Source organism: Taudactylus pleione, unplaced genomic scaffold (genome assembly GCF_031769625.1).
Source record: "Taudactylus pleione unplaced genomic scaffold, aTauple2 ptg000114l, whole genome shotgun sequence".
NCBI classification, from domain to species: domain Eukaryota; kingdom Metazoa; phylum Chordata; class Amphibia; order Anura; family Myobatrachidae; genus Taudactylus; species Taudactylus pleione.
Genome location: NW_028284516.1, coordinates 29,233,042 through 29,252,460, shown reverse-complemented (window position 1 = coordinate 29,252,460; position 19,419 = coordinate 29,233,042). Strand labels below are relative to the sequence as shown.

Below are 19,419 nucleotides of genomic sequence, written 5' to 3'. Positions count from 1 at the left end.
ATGGGGATTTTTAGCCGATAATCCCCGATTTCGCCAATATTTTTTTTCTCCCTATCTTATTCATTCGGGTGAATTAATAGGATAGTTCGCCTGTTAACACATAAGAGCTGCGATAAGCTCGCGGCCCTATAAGTCCTCGCCTTTTTTTTGGGCGAAAAAACGGCACTTATCGTGGATTATTTTTTGGGACACATCAGGTCCCGAAACAAAACTCCCGATAAGTGCCGTCATCAGGCCGACCATGGGGCTAATTGGATAGCCCCAAGCGAGCTAATTAGCCGAAGTAATTTACTGTGGCTAATTGGATATGGCCCTTATACACCATTGGTTCCCAAACTGAGTGCGTGGCACGCTGGGGTGCCTCATGGGTAGTTGTAAAGGAGCCTCGTGTTGGTGGTCCAGAACCAAATCAAAATAGTTATGGTCAATGTGATAGTAAAAACCAGGGCTGGTGGCCGCCGAATATGTGGACAAATAGAAACACATCCCAGTCCACCACCACATAACTGAGCCTAAGACTAACAGCTAAAAACAATTTGTTTAACTGATTCATTTTTGCTAAATTTCTCAATAAGAATCTTTTGGCCAAGGGGTGCCGTGGAAGTAATGCTGATACTCTAGGGCACCATGTTTCAAGAAAGTTTGGGAACCACAGCTATACACTAAGACCATCCCTTAGTTATGCTATGCAGAATGAGCAAAGTGTATGTGTGTAGAACAGCAGGGAGTGAGCTAACTGGCTGAGCGATCCTGTGGTCAGAAAGAGAGCAATCATTTAGCATTGCATGGTAAGTGTACTGCACACTTTCTCTGTGCTGAGAGAACTACTTGGCTGGGTAGGTGTGGCTCCAAGTCTTGTCCAGGCAGTGAGACCCCGGGATCCTTTACAGCTAATTGCCTGTAATGACAAAACAAACCACAACATTACAAATGTAATTACACAGCTCAGACTGAAACAATAAACAGACAAAAGTCAGATGCTAATGACAAATTAGTTGTGCACAGATAGCCATAAATTAATCTTTCTTACAATACATGTCAAGATACTTAGGATTCTGTAAGGCGTGGATTTTCATTGAATAGAAATGTGTAGACAGGTCTTGGCAAGTAGCAATTCATAGTTCTTATCTACTACAGATATCTTACATTTATAGCGTGTACTACATTCATCATAATCTTTACTGTTTTATATGGCACAGTGCAGTATATAGATTCCATGCCCATTAGAATTATTGGTACATGGAAAACAGGCAAAAAGTCTCAGAAAATTGGCACTGGGATTTAAGCCTGGTTAGACCCAATACTATGGGGGCTTTCTATGTTCCTTTTAGTTAAACCGGTCTTGTACACTGCAATCCAGTAGTTTAGTCAGATTAATGTCCAATTTAGTAACTTACTTTGATGGCAGTTTTTTAAAGGCAAAGCCAACCAGGCACAACCAGGTACAATCTGTGAAAAAATTGGCACTTTTACCAAATTTAACCTATTACCCTCTGGCCTATTACTCATCTCCTATTTCATGTCGGATGAAGAGCTCACACACTCTCTTGCTAAAGGTGGGCACACACCTGGCAGATATATCAGCAGATGGAGTGATCTGCAGATATATCTGAGATGATGGTTATTCATACATCATCTATCCAGCAGCCGTGGGTCTCGCTGGCCAGGGGGCGGGTCCGCCACCCTCCCTGCGCATGCCGCTGCATGTGTCCGTACACACTTGTTGATGGACAGATATGTCTGCAGTAGTGCCCCTTATATTGCGTCCCCAGTAGTGGTCCCCCTATGCAGTGCCCCCCCATGCAGTGCCCCTTACATGTATTGGACAAAGACACCAAAAAAAACCCCACTTACCTGAATCCCCACTCCTGCCGCTGTCCACTCCTCCGTCCAGCGTCCTCCTGGCCCGCTCTCCATCATCCACTGCGGGAGCCGGAAGGCGGAGCTGATGAGTGAGCTCCAGCCCTGCTCCTGCAGTGGGCGCAGGAACCAGTGAAAGTCTGTCTGATTCTCATTGGCTGCCAAAACAAACACACTGCCGACGGCGGTGTGTTTGTTTCTGTGTAGTGCGGACCGCACTCACCGTGGTCCGCACTACACTAACCATCGGTGGGCCACGGGGAACGGCTCTGCGGGCCACGGGTTGAAGACCCATGATCAAGACATTGTTGACCTTTTTACTGTCTATCTATAGTCCGGAATCCAGACTAGGCGTAGATATTACTGCGGATTTCTGAAATGTGTTTGGTGGAAAGATACCGTAGCTGTACATAAATCACCATTCATGACTGTTCTATGCATGGCCTTGATATTGACAGATGAATATAGCGACAGCAAGATTAAAAAGTGCTGCACTTTAGTATCAATCTAGCTGTCAATCTGTCATGTAGCTACTGTATATGCTCTGGAACATTAGATCTAGGTGTTATTTACTTATATAGGTACAAAAAGCACTATATTGCTTAAAGGTAATAGGTTGCTACAAGTTACTGCACAATTTCTCTTCTTTATTTATATTTTGATATACTGCGAGTTTCTTACTTTCTTGCTGAATAATATCTATGTACATCATTTATCGGGAATTCTGCATTCTACTGGCCCACATTCCGTATCACAGAACTACACTAAAATAGCAATGTGTTCCATATATTTTAACTTTAAATAAGTTTCTAGTTGACCAAAATGCTTATTTTTATTTTTAGTCTTTCAGTTGTGTGTAAAACTGTGATGCTTATATTCATATATCCAATAACATTTAGCATTGTATCACTGATAAATTTCTTTATTGATTTAAATGATCTGCAATAAAGACCTCTCTACGAAAAATATATTTATTCCAACTCCGACCAAGAATCTACTGAATATATTTAGCGCAACCAAAAGGTCAAACCCTGCACTTGAGTAAATTGAGGAGAAACCTTTGGTTAATTTATGCCATTTAAGTGTTCTGAAATAACATTTAGTTTTATAAGGAATATTTATATATGATACTTAGCGAAACACTGCATGATTGTTTCCTGTGGAACCTACTTACAGAAACATATTTAAAGGCACAACTTTTTCAATCAATATCAAGAGACAAAGGTATTAAAAGGACGTACTGTGACTAATCTAAACATAGTTCATATTTATGTATGCAAACAAGCTGCATGTGTTCTGCAGAGGTTTGGTTACATATCATGTTGGGTCACAGCTACCTGTCATAATGACAAACTGTTACTGGGGGTAAAAAACACACAGTGATTTCTGCTGAATAAACTGATTGATATTTTGATATATTCCCCCAGCTACACTGCAAAGTGTACGACATTACAAGACTGTAGTAACCATATATTTAAATAATGTATGTGTAGGCTCACTGAATGACAGTGTAGATCATGTCATTAACTTCATTTGGAAAAGGTTGTAAAAGATTTATGCCTTCAGTGGCAATAATTAGGCATCTAAATAGACTCTGTGAGAGAAATTTTATATTCAAAGGACATTTTCTAATAATAGTACATTGAACTATTATAGAATGTAGACCTGATCCAGAGTTACACACTCAATGGACAGATCTGTTGATGTTTAGCAAATACACATGCGTTGGGGCCTGTACATACAACTTCAAGTGACTAAGTGTGATTCAGCGTCGTACTTATCTTATACCCCTTTTCCACTAGTTTAAATATCCCAGGGTTTTTGGCAGTGGAAACGGCTCCCTCATAAAAACCCGGATCGAGAGACCTGAGAATCCAACCTGGGTAGCGACCAGGGTTGGACATAGGCAGGACTCGGGTTATAAGACAGCGTAAGCGGGTCACCCGGGTCGGATGATCCGGGACACGTTTAGAGCTTGGGGAGATCCGGATTTCCCAGAGCTTGAAGACGATGTCATCTCCAAGCGTCAGCAGAAGACTTCCACTGCACATGGGTGTAGTGTGAACGTGGCCGACCCGGGAATAACCCTAGTAGAAGTGCAGTGGAAATGGGGTCTGAAGCCGTATACGGCCTGGGTTGGACCTGTCTTCAAAATACCGGGTCTGACGCGGTATTTAGGTGGAAAATGGGTATTAGTCGCTACTACACTTGTGAGTGTAACTGGGCCTGCGTACGCTTGTAAGTAGAATAAGTGTACAGTGAATAGGGCATAGGACGTGGAGACGGAGATCCGGGCAATTCAGAGGTGAGCTCACTCAGAGATCCGGGTGCTTTCAGACAGATCCCTTGCACCAAGGTTGGGGCTGGTGTAAATGTTAGCTGATGGTGATGACAGATATTTTCAAAAGCAGATGTATAGGGGTGCAGCGGCCACATTCATTTCCGAGCGCGCAATGTGGCTACAGATGCGGGCAAATTGTGGGCAACACTAAATCAGCCAAAATAAAGGTAATTTTCCAAAGTGATAACAATCATTACATACACATGCACCAGACAGATGGTCATAGTACAAGAAAGACCTGGAACTGGAACGGCATTTTGGATTCTGCCAGCAAGATTGCTAACCCTTGAAAAGAGCTTTACTGACACATTATTATGCTGTTTCCATGTGTCCAGAACTGAAAGCTGGAGATTAAAATAAATGGTTTAGAATCTTACTAGCTGTCAAAATAAGTCTTGTTACACTTCTCTGTGTACTATTATCTATTATCATATCTATTATCAAAGATCTGTGAAGAACGTAAAAGTATAACATTTAATTTATTCCATCTACACCATTGGTCTTTGGGCCTGATTCAGCAAGGAACGCAGTTGCTTATACGCACGCAATCGGTCAATTGTTGAATACTGCGATTACGTATGCATCGCAGTGCACGAAATAACCAATGTGATCGGGACAGCGATCGCAGAGGATACGCAGACCCATGGCAGAGTGATTGACAGGAAGTGCCATTTGTGGGTGGTTGGTGAAGAGGTGGTGGTTGGGCGAACACAGGCGTGCCAGTGCATTTCAACGGCATTCCAGGGGCGTGCAGAAATTAGCCACTGCGATACCAGACGTCGCCTGAGGCCTCATAGCGTGCGCTGAAGTAAGCAATTACTGAGTATGGTCTGAATCAGGCCCTTTGTAGGGACACAAATGTACAATCTACCACGGATCGGCTGAATAGGTGTTTTCTGCTGCAATATACAACTTGCGGTTAGTTCATGTTCCCTGTTGTTTGCACAGCATTGCTTTCACTTATCACCACAGACTAAATAAATACATGGTGGAGCTATACAACCAGCAAGCTACCTACTACCAGTGCCCTAATGAAAGCATAATGGCAGGGGCTGAATATACTCCATTAAGACTTGCCACATGCCAACAGGAGCGTCTCCAACTCCTTGTCATATGATGAAATATTCACAACAGCAAAAAACCCCAAAAAACTAATTATGCTGAAATTCGCTTCAACCTTTCACTCAAACCCCCATAAGAAAATATAATATTTGCATATATTCTTCTAGAAGGAAAGTGTTGGAAGAAATCCCATGAAGAGATTGAGGCTGTGTGGTGGAGCATGACACGGTAGAAGACTTCTACATATTCAGGCACAGTTGAAATATTGCCTCAGAAAGCTCGCGTACAAGGGGAATGCTGATCTAGACCTCTCAGCAAACCAGCTTTTAATGTAGTAGGAGACTTACTCATTATTAAGTCGTTTATGTAAGAGGATGTTTGTAGTAGCTTTACACTTTCAAATGCTGAGATTACTTTACGTCTTTAAATGCATTTTACAATGTTCATTATGAAGTTCTGTATATTTTGTAAAGATGTGGGAATGTTTGGGACATAGGGGTTTTATATGAATAAGTTTTTTTTCTAATTTAGAGCACAATATACAAAATCACATGTAACAACTATCTCTAGATGACTTTGGGTGGGTGAAGGACACGCGATCACCTCACCCACCCAAAGTCAATCATACTAGAAGACCGGTTACAATTACAATCTATGGACAGCAGCTCCACGAACAGAGACTAACGAGCGCAGTATACCCGACCAGTCTTCAATTATCTCTGGATGGCCACATTGTCCCTGGCACTTCCCTCCCAACTAAATTGTTTATCAGTGCTCTTCTCAGTGTCTATAGGAGCGGAGAAAACTCCCAGTGACCATGTCTGTATAACATTGCATCATAGAACAGAAGAAATTATTTATTTAATATTTCTATCTAGATTACAGCTTTGTAAATAATAGATTGCATAACCATAAATCTTTATGCCTGTTTTGCTGTCCTGCTGTAAGAGTCTGTCTTGCTGTCTTTATGTAGTGTCAAGACCAGGGGTGGGGAACCTTTTTTATGCCGAGGGCCATTTTGCCATATATAACATTATTCGTGGGCCCGATGCAGGCCACGCCCCCTCTGTGTGACATCACACAGGGGCGGGCTACAATTGCCGGTGATCCCACAATCGCTGGGGAGCTGTAAGGGCAGCGGTGTGACCGTCTGAAGCATCCTAAGGATGCTCCAGGCGGCACTGCTGCATAGATTCTGGCTGCAGGGTGCCATTCTAGGCTAGCAGAAAAAGCTCAGAGGGCAAGACCCAGTGATTGCAAATACGCAATGTACCGCGTTTTTACGCGCTACAGGCAGAGAGGGACTCAGATTTTAAAAATGGCCGGGTCCTGCAGGATGCGCTGACACCCCCAACCCGCAGCGCGGGGTACATGTATACAGTAGTGCATCTACTGTACAGCCTCATAGCTGGGCACATGTGTATTGCAGTCCCATACCTGGATACATGCACAGTGCAGCCCCATCCCTGGGTAAATGTACCCTGCACATACTGTGATGCCACTATTCTGAGTACATGATGCTTACAGCATAAAGACTTTATTGTTCCCACTAGCCTAAGGATAGACCATGCCCCTCACAACAGGGCCACGTCCCATGGAAGCACACGTGCCTTCGACGCACGCAGGTGTGCCCTCGAGTGAATACTACCAACCAATAACTGCAGCAGCAGCGACTCCTATCCATTCACCGTCTGAGATCTCCGAATTTCTCCCCTCTCGGGTGTCACATACAGTAGTAGGAGGGGTCCAGCTTTCCGCCCTCTTCGCTCCCATCGGCCGCACTCCAGACAAGACAACAGGCATGGGGTGAGCAGAGATGGGCTTCCCCAATAACTGCACTCCGCAAGGGGGCCTGACATAAACCCGATTTCGGTAGCCGACTGCCCCTTTCTCCCAGAGACACCTACGTAATTGGTAACAGTGTTTTTTGTTTTTCTCATCCAAACTAAGGCCCTGATTCAGAGCCGGACGCTCTGACAGAGCGCTCGCTCTGAATCAGGGCCGGGCTATTTTTTTTTTAACGGCCTCCTGCCCGCTCGCATAGCTGTGGGTGACCAGCTATAGCGAGCGGGCAGGAAGATGGTCGCGATGGTCAAGACCACCGCGACCATCGGGCTTGCGACGAGACCCTTGTGGTAGGATCTCGTTGCCGCAAGCCCTAGAGAGCTTTTGGCTCAAACAGAGCCGAAAGCACTCCCACTGACATCACTTGTGATGTCAGTGGGGCCGGCCCCAGACGGTAGGCGTTCCCATGGGAACGCCTCCTTCTGGGCAGCCACGCCCTCGGCACGCCCACCAAAGGGGGCGTGCTGTCACTCACCAACGACAGCACGCCCCCTTTGGCACGAGACCCGGAGCAACGGAGCGCCTGCTCACTGGACCAACATCGACCTGCTTGTGAGCGCTCAGCGCTCGCGAGCGGGTCTGAATCAGGCCCTAAATGTTTTCATTTTGGATTAAGACTGGTTAAGGCTTCTTTTATCTTAGCATCAGCATTCTAGAAGGGACATCTGGAGATGGTGTAAACTACCGGGGCTAAATTCCAAAAAGCTTAGTACATAGGGGTCAGATTGTACTCCACATTATAATAAAGGGGCCTGCGATCTGCAGCGCTAAATAGCACTTTGCTGGAGATTTCTGTGAAATCTCCTTCATGGTGTTTTTAGTACATAGGAACAATACATAATATTATACAGAAACTGCAGTTTCTGCATCATTCTATGTAAAGAACAGCTTGATACATAGGCCCCATAGAGTCTGTGCTCATTTCATACATTTTATTGATTTGGGTGTTGTTATAGCCATGGAGGCTGGGGAGAGATCCCTTTAATGACACGGAAAGATTATTGGGTGTTTGGTGACTGACTTTTCATAGTGTACAATTTGTGTAGGGCATGTGGAGTGGTTTCATGGCATATGGGGAGCTCAAAAGCATAAATTGTGATGGGACCCAGAAACTGTGGAGTAGGACCCCCATTTTTTTTGCGCGATGACTGCAGACCAAATGATTCTGAGGGCCTTATACGGTCCTCAGGCAGGAGATTCCCCATCCCTGGTCTAGACCATACCAAGTTCGGCATTATAGTCCTGATTTCAGGGGGCTGTCCCTAGAACGGGACGTTCATTCCAATTTGCAAGGAATTGGAGGAATTTCAGTGCCGTATGCAGTGGAGCCAGGTAGCTCTATTGCATATGGTGTAAGAAATAGTGGTTTTCTAGCAAATGGCAGATTATATAGGATGAACATAATAAAGATACATTTTATTTACTCATACAATATAAAAAGATATATTTAGACCCCTACTGCCTTACCGAGTGTCTTCACTGATACTAATGGTTCTCTTTGGCAGTGATCTTTGCAGTTGGCCTGGTATATGTGTATCACTTTGCATCTGAGCCATAAATATGTCATTTGCTTTGTCCTTGTGTGGATATCTTGTGGTCTGATATAGGACAGGCAGGATGGTGCGAGACTCTTCTAAATCGGCTTTTGTACATGAAAAACAAAAAATTGGTTATATTTCTGTTGGTTGTCCATTTTTAGTGAACTTTTGACCTGATTCACCATGGATCGCACGCAGCCGGACGATGTTTGTGTTCTGCGCATGCATCACAGTGCACATGGGCGAACCTGCCGATGCAATTGGGAAGCGATTGCAGTGAGCACGCAGTCCAATCGCACAGTGATTGACATGAAGTGATCATTTGGGGGAAGAGGGGGGGGCGGTCGGCGGAACGCAGGCGTGCCTGTGCATTTGAATGCCGTTACAAGGGCTTACATAATTAAGCCCCTGAGATTGCATACGCTGGCAGAGGTCTAGATGGTGACAGGAAGTTTAATACAAATAAATAAAGAAATACCAGCGCTGATGTATATATGAAAAATATATCAATGGACAGTTGATATCCTGGTAAAAAACAATTTATTAGACAATAATCCTAAAAAAACATAATCTATATGTATAAAAACATGTGCATGATTGATGTAGCCACAAAATATAAAAAATATAAAAAAATGAAAAATGAAAAAGTATTCGAACCAATGAATTAGTCCTTAATGGGTACTCCCTCCAGATTATGACAAATCAAATTCTGGATATGATATGATGAAATTATTTGTATCCCTTAGGCGATGTAATTACCGGTTAAGTTCGCAAGTTGTCACAGTCCTTGGCAGCATGCAGCAGCCATAATGATAATTTTGATAGTGCCAAAGTAAACAGGGATGAAGATTCCACAGCATACGTGGTACCAGCAAAGAATAGGGGTGTCCCAGGGTCTATAAACTCAACGCGTTTCGCATAAGCTGGAGGTACTTTGAGCCAGCGAAACGCGTTGAGTTTATAGACCCTGGGACACCCCTATTCTTTGCTGGTACCACGTATGCTGTGGTACCAGCATACGTGGTATTTGTGTGTTTTTATTTATATAGGTGACAGGAAGTTTAGCAGTTTGTGAGGTAGGGACAGACCAACCACAACTGTGTGAAAGGTTCCAATGTTACTCGATGTTACCGATATTTTCGCTGACTTGCGGATGAGAAGTGGGCGGCTTTATACAGTGATGGGCGTCTTGGTATAGTGCTGCGGTTGCCGTGTGATGGCATTCATTAGCATATTTTCGCAGCTAGCGGGTGCGTGCGAACACAGCCGCGCGATCTGTGCTGAATCAGGCCCTTTAACCAAAAATGTGCTATCCCCCTCCCAAAAAGTAATTAGTCAGGGCTCCTCCCCCAATAAAATCCCCACTGTTAAGATAACACTGGTGAATAAAAGACCCAGAAATACTGTTTTCTGCGCAGCTTCAGATTAGAAAGCTGTCACCCTCTCCAATCAGACATTAACGTCTCAATCTGTCCAGATGTTAGAATTGGAAAACACTACATGTGTCACCCTGCTACCATTCTGACTTTGGAATCCCAGGAGCTTCCCCATATACATTAGGGTGTTTGAGCAAAGATGGGTACATGACATCGCAAAATGCCATTTTGCTGTAGACCCACCATCTTTCACCTTCATAGTGTCTCTACTACTATACTGAGCTTTCCATTCCATGTAGCTACTAACCATTTTCACTGGTCTAATTTGTAAAACACTGATTAAAGCTATGAGCAGAGTTGATTTATTTGCAGTCAGTACAGGTCGAGTCTCCCATATCCAAATATTCCGAAATACAGATTTTTTTTTTAGCATGACTGAGTTAGTGACACATTTGCTTTGTGATGGTTCAATGTACACAAACTTTGTTTAAGGCACAAAATTATTGAAAATATTGTATAAAATTACTTTCAGGCTTTGTGTATAAGGTGTATATAAGACATAACTGCATTCTGTGTGTATCTTGGGGTCCCATTCCCAAGATATCTCATTATGGTATGCAAATATTACCAAAATACGTAATATTCCGATATCCAAAATACTCCCCGGCCCCAAGCATTCTGGATATGGAAGACTCAACCTGTATATAAAATGTAAGAGTAATGAATGAAGTTTGGGGGAAATAATAAAACAAAACCCTGTAAACCAGCAATAATAGCTACATACCTATCTAATAAATTATAGCTAGTAATCTGATTTAAGATACAGGAATTGAATAATTTTGCTGTATAAATGCAGATGAAGATGATGACGACAAGACTGAGGCATATTTATATAATAATTGGTTATGGTTATGGTATGTCCTGGGATGGACATCTGCAGTAGGAGCGGGGGGAATCTCACATCCAGGGGTGTATCTAGGGATCCAAGCGCCCCTGGCAATGTAATGTACTGGCGCCCCCCTACCCCCCTTATGCAGTGCCCCCAGTAGTAACCCCCCAGTAGTAATCTGCCCTATGCTGCATTGCCCCCAGTAGTAGCCTCCCCTATACAGTGCACGCAGTAGTAATCCCCCCTATGCTGCATTGCCCCCAGTAGTAGCCCCCCCTATACAGTGCCCCCAGTAGTAATCCCCCCTATGCTGCATTGCCCCAAGTAGTAGTCCCCCCTATACAGTGCCAACAGTAGTAGACCCCAGTAGTAGGTCCCTATACAGTGCCCCCAGTAATAGTACCCAGTAGTAGTCCCCCCCTTCAGCCCTATACAATGCCCCCAGTAATAGTACCCAGCAGTAGTCCCCCCTATACAGTGCCTCCAGTAATAGTACCCAGTAGTAGTCCCCCCTATACAGTGCCCCCAGTATTAGTCCCCCATATACATTGCCCCCAGTAGTAGCCCCCCCTAAACAGTGCCCCCAGTTGTAGACCCCCTATACAGTGCTCCCAGTAGTGGCCACCCCTATACAGTGCTCCCAGTAGTGGCCACCCCTATACAGTGCTCCCAGTAGTGGCCACCCCAATACAGTAGCGGGCACCCCCCATAAAGTGCCCCAGTAGCGGCCACCACCTATTTCAGTGCCCCCCCCCCGTAGTGCCAGGCTTATCCACACACACACAGAACCAAAAAGAAATTGTACTTACCTGGTCTCCGCTCCAGACACGACCGCCACTGTCCGAGTCTCGGCCCGCTCTTCTCCTGCATGGGAGAGACGTCATGACGTAAGACGTCTCTCCCGTCACATGTTGCGGGGGGAGCCGGAACATGGAGCTCATGAGTGAGCTCCGGCCGGCTCCCTCCGCGGACGACGCAGCAGTTAATGAGAGTCTGTCTGACTCTCATTAGCTGGCTGTGTAGGGCAGACCGTTCTCACTGCGGTCTGCCCTATACTTGTGGGGCCGAGGGACTTGTCCACCCCTTGGCTACTGGTGGCACTGACGGGCGGCGCCCCCCTTTGGTCGGCGCCCCTGGCGAGTGCCATCCTGGCCAATGGGTAGATACGCCCCTGCTCACATCACGGGGTACATAGAGAAAGGAGTCGGGACTGCAAGAAAATGAGGCCAAGGTCAAGCTGGGTACAAACATTGTCGGCTCGGTTTGCCTTTTCATAACGACACATCGCTTACATCTCTCAGTGTGTACAGCCAATATGCGCGCTCCCGCTGTCGCATGCAGCGTCCTCAGGCTTGATGTGCTGCACGTTAAACCTGATGATATCCTAATGCATGTTAATAAAGGATGGAACGAGTGATTGTTCTATCGTTCATTAATCGCTGTGGTGTGTACCTGCAATCATGCGATGTCCAGGGACGATTGCCGGTTGTCTCGATTGCCGATCGTCTCAGTGTGTACTCAGCTTTAGTGTTGGGGTGAGGGGGGGGGAGATGAGAGATGGGTCCAATATGTGTGAGTATCAGATGTGTTAATACAGATTACAAGATATTGAAGCAAATTTAGTTACAGTTATTATAAACGTTAGTGACTATTTAATATCCAGCTTACATAACTGTTGGTAGACTAATCTTCCAGCCATATTCTCCTCTCTGCTTTTCTTCCTGGCGTCCTTTGAGGCTTTCCAGTTCACTAAGAATTGCCTGGCCATTTGGTTGATTTCTTTGCCATCGAGGATTTCTGTTGTACAGAGGAAATGTGTCATGTTGCCAGAGCAACAACAGATCTCAATTCACAAACAGCAGGAGATAGTCACATGCTGAATGATTTTGTGCAATCATTAGGTATGATCATTGCATGGAAGGGGAGTAAGCAAACACCTTGATGTAGAGAGTATATGACCTAGATGGCCCTCCAAGCCTTCACTTGCAGCCCCCAGCTCTTTCCTGCTTTGATGTCATATTTGTTTGCTATAGCTTGGGATGCTTGTATAAAAGCATCCCAATATGTTATTACAGATAAGTGTCCTTTTCATTGATTAAATGTATTAAATTAACTTACTACCTACATTAAGGGGTAAATTTACTAAAGTGAGAGTTTTTAGAAGTGAGTGTAAAAAGTGGTGTTGCCCATAGCAACCAGTCAGATTCTACTTAACATTTAACTAGCACCTTCTGGAAGATAATAGGTAGAATCTGATTGGTTGCTATGGGCAACAACACTTTAAAAACTCACTTCTAAAAACTCTCAATTTAGTAAATTTACCCCTAAGAGTAATGTGCGGCCCTTATGAAGATTAGAGGGTCGCCCGGTGCGGCCACTGAAGTGTATCAGGTTGCCTATCACTCACATAGACTAAATATAAACTGGACAAGCACACTGTTATATTATTGTGACATCACTAAAACGTGCCATTTACCGCAGCATGTGTCCAAAGGAAATCAGCCATATCCTTATCAGTAATGTGTGAGATGACATCTACTGGTCTGTGCAATCATTTGTCAATATCCCACATATGTGACAAAACGAAACATTGATCTTGTTGCCTAGTACATGTATAACCAAGCAGATTAACCCTGTGCGCCCAGTCTTAGTGATGTACAGGCTAATTCAGAATTGCACGCACAGCATTCGCATCTGCGCCCGTGTTCCATGCTTGAAAGTAGCTGCGGATTTCTTTATTCAGACTGAGTCAGCCGAATCTATGTGGCTGCACTGTCCCTATACACCCGCCTGTGGGAGCAGCCGTCATCACTATCAGCACGCACTGTACCAGACCTCTCATTGGTGCAAAGATCTGTCTGAAATCGCCACATCTATGTGTAAGCTTACATCTGAATAGGCCGCGATTCAGTCTAAAAGCTCACGGCAAACTTAAGGTGGCCATACACGGCACGATATAGGTGCTATATCATGCCGCGTATGGGCACGATATCGTACCTGATATCGTGCTGCGCGCTCCCGCAGGGTCATACATCGCATCCCCAGGTCTTCCTGCAAAACCATCTGACCTGGGATGCGATGTACGATCCCATTCAAATGGTGGAGGGGGGAGCCGGCATATCGTGCGGTCTGCGGGGACCGCACGAATGCCGACAGTGACTGCACGATCCATCTGCTGACGGATCGGCAGTTGCACTACACGGTGCATCGCACTGTGTATGGCCAGCATTAGGCTGTGTGAACGCCCCATATCGGCATGGGTTAGGACTAGACTATACAGGGCTGATGGCCCTGTGACGTCACACCCACGTGACTCGGCCTGAAAGGGTGAGGGGCGGGGATGCTAACGGGGGACCAAAAGTGTCCCCTCGCGGGCTCGCTGCGCTCGCCACGCTTCGAGCACGGTGGCTCGCTGCGCTCGCCACAATTATTTATTCCCCCTCTATGCCCTAGTGGATGGTAACGCAGGAGCGGTCCAGCCTCCTGCAGCGGTCACGTGGCGTCTACGTCACAGAGGTCCTTTCTCCAACTTGGAAATAGCAGCAACCTATCGGCATGAGGAGAACCAGCTGACTTCCGTGTTACTCTGAACAGCCCGCAGAAGAGATGCGTAGGTGCTCCTCAGACAGCCGTTCTGCATCAGGCCCATAATATTACTACAGGGATTTTGGTTGACTGTCACCATTATTTGTGAGTTAAACATTCTGTATAGCACACTTCCCATGATTGCATAACAATACATACATTATATCTGAGTTTTTATACCTCACATAATTGGATAATTTTAAGAAGAAAATTCTCAGCTGTTACTTTTTATAAACCTATATTAATACTCATGTCTCTCCATAAGTGCTCAAGGTGACTTGACCCTGTATATCTGTATAAAAGTGTATAATTGCTGACAGAACTAACAACTTGTTTATCAACTGAATATGGACAGAATGATCGACTTGCATTTAAGGTAAAATTACATTAATTAAAACAATATCTATACTAATTAGATCCACAATTTTCACAAACTATTAGTTACAAGTACTGTATTTAGATAATATAAGTATGCGGGGTCACCTCAGTCTGCCTACTGCGCCGTCCACCCCCACCCTATCACAGCTGTATAATTGCCCCGTTCCTGGTGGGTCCTCCGTCCTCTCTGGCTAAGGTTTGACCCATTGCTCGCTGCAGTGGGAGCCGTTGGAGGGGGGATCCCGTTCAGACTGCGCATGCATGTCGGAGACTGGACAGACCTCAGCAGATTATTATACAGATAGGCTATAAAACATATTTTTTTCCTTAATGCTGATTAATTTCACACAAATTGCAATGTGTTATTTACCCAAAGTCTTTGAGATAATTATTACTCTGTCTCTGTATTTAGGTTTGAGGCAAATTGGGTTTCCGCTGAGATCCATCCTCCATAGTTGTGGCCATTTGCTCAAAACAAACTCTAGATCCTAAAGAAAAAACATAAATACAAGTTTAAGCAAAGTGCTTGAATACAAAATACTTGACCAAACTTACAAAGCACATTTGATGTATACTGCAATATGCCTTAGTTTTGTACTACTTTGCCAAGATGGTCAGTCCCGTGGACTACAAGGAGCACACCTACTCTCTGCTCTCGTTAGACACCTTGGAAAACTATAAGTGACCCTGGGATTGCATAAAAAACAAAAACAAATTAAAGTCTACCACTCTAGAACTGCCCGTTACATTAAACAAATTACATTTTTCTCAGTTAAGTATCATTAATGGCTTAATTTAATCATGAGAGTGAGGTGACACTAAGACTATCTTTATGTCACTTGTGTGTGTTTGAAGTTGTTCCATTAAAAATATAGGATGAGACCCAACCTTCACCAGCTCTGAGCTGGTTTAAAATTCAAGTCACTTTGATGAGTGGAATCGGTGTAAAGTTCCTAAGCACATCTAACAATGTTGCTAAAATGCTCCTTCTCCACCTCTTTATTAATTTTGCTCAGCAAACTGGATTTTTGTTTTTGTGTACTGCTCTGTAACACAAGGCACCACTGCTGGTAGTATGCCGGCATCTTTCTCTACTAACCTGAGGGGATTTTACGCTATACCTCAGCCATTTTGTGATTATCAGTATTATTTTTAATATTGTGATTCAGAGGCCAATCAGGTATTCTGCGCACAGTGCTACTGTACATTAGCACTAATTCCTAGGTACATATGCCCAAATGCATCTGTGTGGGCACACCTGGGGAACAATGCCTTCACTTACCACCTATTTAAGCACACTTTACTTGTGCTCTTGTGCTTAAGTAAGATATTTAATTGAGGTGCTTGTGGCACTTTGTGATTACTGTTTGTCTCTCTGTTACTGATCCAGCTTGTGATTGTCTTACTTGTGACCATGGAACTCTGCTGCCTAACCCTGTTATAATTGCCCCGGCCCATGCCTCCTTTCCTTCTATACAATGAGCTAAGAGTAATCTGTAGACTGCCTTATGGGGAATCCTGGTGGATTGCCATTAGACTTTGCTCCTCAGATTACGTACCACAAATCACTAGCAGCAAAGTGACGCCACACTTACACCAATTGTTACAACAAATACTGCTTTACAGAAAAGTTCTACCTATTATAATAAAAAATAATTGTTACACTTAAGTTTGGCCAAACTCGGGGTGATTGAGAGGTGGACACAGGTAAAGCATCGGATGCAATCTCCGGAAGTTATATCTCTGCACATGTGTCCGAGACACACTGCTCATGCGTCCTGATGTGATAAACAGACTGAAACTACATAGAAATCCTTCCATAGGCATATCTGGGTGGTAACTGAGGGGGGTGAGTGGCTAACACTCGCGGGCATGTCGTGGTCATGTCAGTGACTGCATCTAAAGATGCAGTTGCATTGACACCGGCAGCCATGGTCACTGCAATGTCCGATGGTGCACATTGGTGGATTGGCGCAGCAGCCAGCGGGCATGTCAATAGCCATGGCTGCGTCATTAGATAAAGATGCAGATACAACTGTGTCCACCTCTGAATGACCCCTACATTGTGATATCAGATAGAGATTTGCCCCAATACCACAGCATATTCTACATTAAACTGACTGAGAGATGACACAGAATTGCTGTAAATGAACATTATAAAATAATGGTATCTGCTCTATGGTAGACAGTGACAATTGCACAATGAGCGTCCAGGGGTATGACCAAAAGTGACAATGTATTCCCATAGAGGAAGAAGTCCAATGTAACTGCAGTAAGAGTGTAGATTATAGTTTTTTCTATTCTGGATATTAAGGAAGACAGCAGTTAGGAAAGAGTGGTCAGGTCTTGGAAATGACTTTGTTCCTGCGTGCTCCAGCAGAAAAGAAGCCAGCACTAATGCCACCACATGGCACTGGAAAAGCCTGCACTATTGCCACCACATGGCACTGGGGAAGCCCGCACTATTGCCACCACATGGCACTGTAGAAGCCAGCACTATTACCACCACATGGCACTGGAAAAGCCAGCACTATTGCCACCACATGGCACTGGAAAAGCCGGCACTATTGCCACTACATGGCACTGGAAAAGCCAGCACTATTGCCACCACATGGCACTGGAAAAGCCAGCACTATTGCCACCACATGGCACTGGAAAAGCCAGCACTATTGCCACCACATGGCACTGGAAAAGCCAGCACTATTGCCACCACATGGCACTGGGCTCAAATGCTTTGGGAAGTGCAGCGCTGATGAGAGTGGGCTGTACAGGCTGCAGGGTTCCTGTCTGGACACTCTGGCGGCCCTGCAGCAGTGATCCTGGCTGCACAACACCCTGCTGGCCAGAAGCAAGGGCCACGGGGTGGCGACGATGCCACACACAGATCCATGTGCCCTGTGTGGCTGCACCGGTTGCACACCCCTAATTACGGCCCTGCAAGATATACCCCTTTAAAAAACCTGTAGCATTACCATGGAAAAACACTGAATTACTAAAATGAAATTCAAGGGAAATGTAATGTCACTGGTTCCAAGCGAATTGATTGGGTGCATTTGAATATTGCTTCCCCCTACAGCAGGGCATTCTCCTTTGTTTAAAAGTGATGGGTACATTTTAAATTTAATAAGTTAATGAAAAGTACATAAAGATGATTTCCTGGCAACTACATGCTACAAACTGGCTGCACACTTACTCGACAAAGCGGCTGACCAACCGAGTGTCGGGTTTGGTCAGCTATAAACACTTACCAATCGGACGATTGATATATCTGGCCAAAGAGCACAACTGGGCAGCCATTTTTGATGTCAGTGTTGGTGAATCCCATGACCAGTGTACAGGGCCGTAGCTAGGGTAGTGCGGCCGGTGCCATCGCACAGGGCACCAAAGGTCAGGGGGCGCTGTTTGGGCCTGTCAAATTTCTGTTTATTATCATTCTTGCTTGTAGCTTCCTCTTATTTCATCCCCAGCATCTCCTGGCCTCTCCTATCTCTTCCCTGGCCCTTCCCCATGAAACCATGGTCCTTTTTTGGGTGCATTATATCCCTTTGAAAAATGAGGGGGACACCAATGCTCTTTCTGGCACAGGGCACCAAAAAGTGTAGTTACGGCTCTGCCAGTGTACATGTGGTTGTTGGGCTGCCTGTACACACAGCCAGATGTAAGATTTATCATCATAGGCTGTGCTGCAGGGCCAACCTGATATGTCTGTGAACAACGTCATTCAAACACATATCAAGAGTACACACCCGCCCATCCTCTACCGATATATCTACAAGTGTGTACCCAGCTTTACTGTAAAACTGTAGAAAAATAATCCCGTCCAAATGAGCAATACCGAAAACTATGTTCTAAAGTCGTTCTCATTGTTCCCTGACCTCAATCCAATTTTCACAACGTATATTGAAAAATCTTAAGGCACCAGTGTTTATTTTTGTGGTTTTTAGATTAATAATGTTCATCAGGGAAAGTAGAAAGTGATACATTACAAAGAAACGCACAATTTGTAGCACCAGCCTGTGATAAATATATTGCTACTCTGAAGCATTTTTTTGCTAACTGCTACTCACTTGATAAATGACCCAGAACACGCTGGTCCCAGTGTATGTTTATCTTAGAATACTCTAATCCTGTGGTGAAATATGATTACTTCTTTGGATACGCTCTACTTCTATATTGCCTTCCTGTCTCTAATAACGTGCTCTTACTTTCCAGCCTCTCAATAGTTATTACTAGAGGGACCAGCGCCTTTTTGTGCAACCTCTACTTGATAAATGATCATGTCACACCATCACTTAGGAGTTACTGAGAAATCACAAGTCATACACAAGGGGAGTAACCCTGGCAATAGCCTTCTCCAATGCTAACACTGCCCATTTATGAACTTGCATCTGAACAAGGGAGCATCATTTTTATTGGAAATGTTTAACTCAGATCCCTAACTAGGACTTCAGACAGCAATTTGTCACTCATCTGACTGCTTGTCATAATCTCTGTGGGAAAGGAAAATCTATATTGTGCATCCTGGCCCGACGAAGGCATAAGGAA

At 44.6% G+C, this 19,419-nt stretch overlaps 1 protein-coding gene across 1 annotated transcript in view; it reads right to left on the bottom strand.

The window, feature by feature from the left end:
- Positions 1–824: 824 nt before the first annotated feature.
- PPP1R42 (protein phosphatase 1 regulatory subunit 42) overlaps positions 825–19,419 on the bottom strand; it is an 80,068-nt gene continuing 61,473 nt past the window's right edge. The window contains 5 exon segments of the mRNA XM_088471586.1: positions 825–848; positions 850–898; positions 8,576–8,750; positions 12,580–12,708; positions 15,245–15,362. Of these exon segments, the coding sequence (XP_088327712.1) occupies positions 825–848; positions 850–898; positions 8,576–8,750; positions 12,580–12,708; positions 15,245–15,362 (495 nt within the window).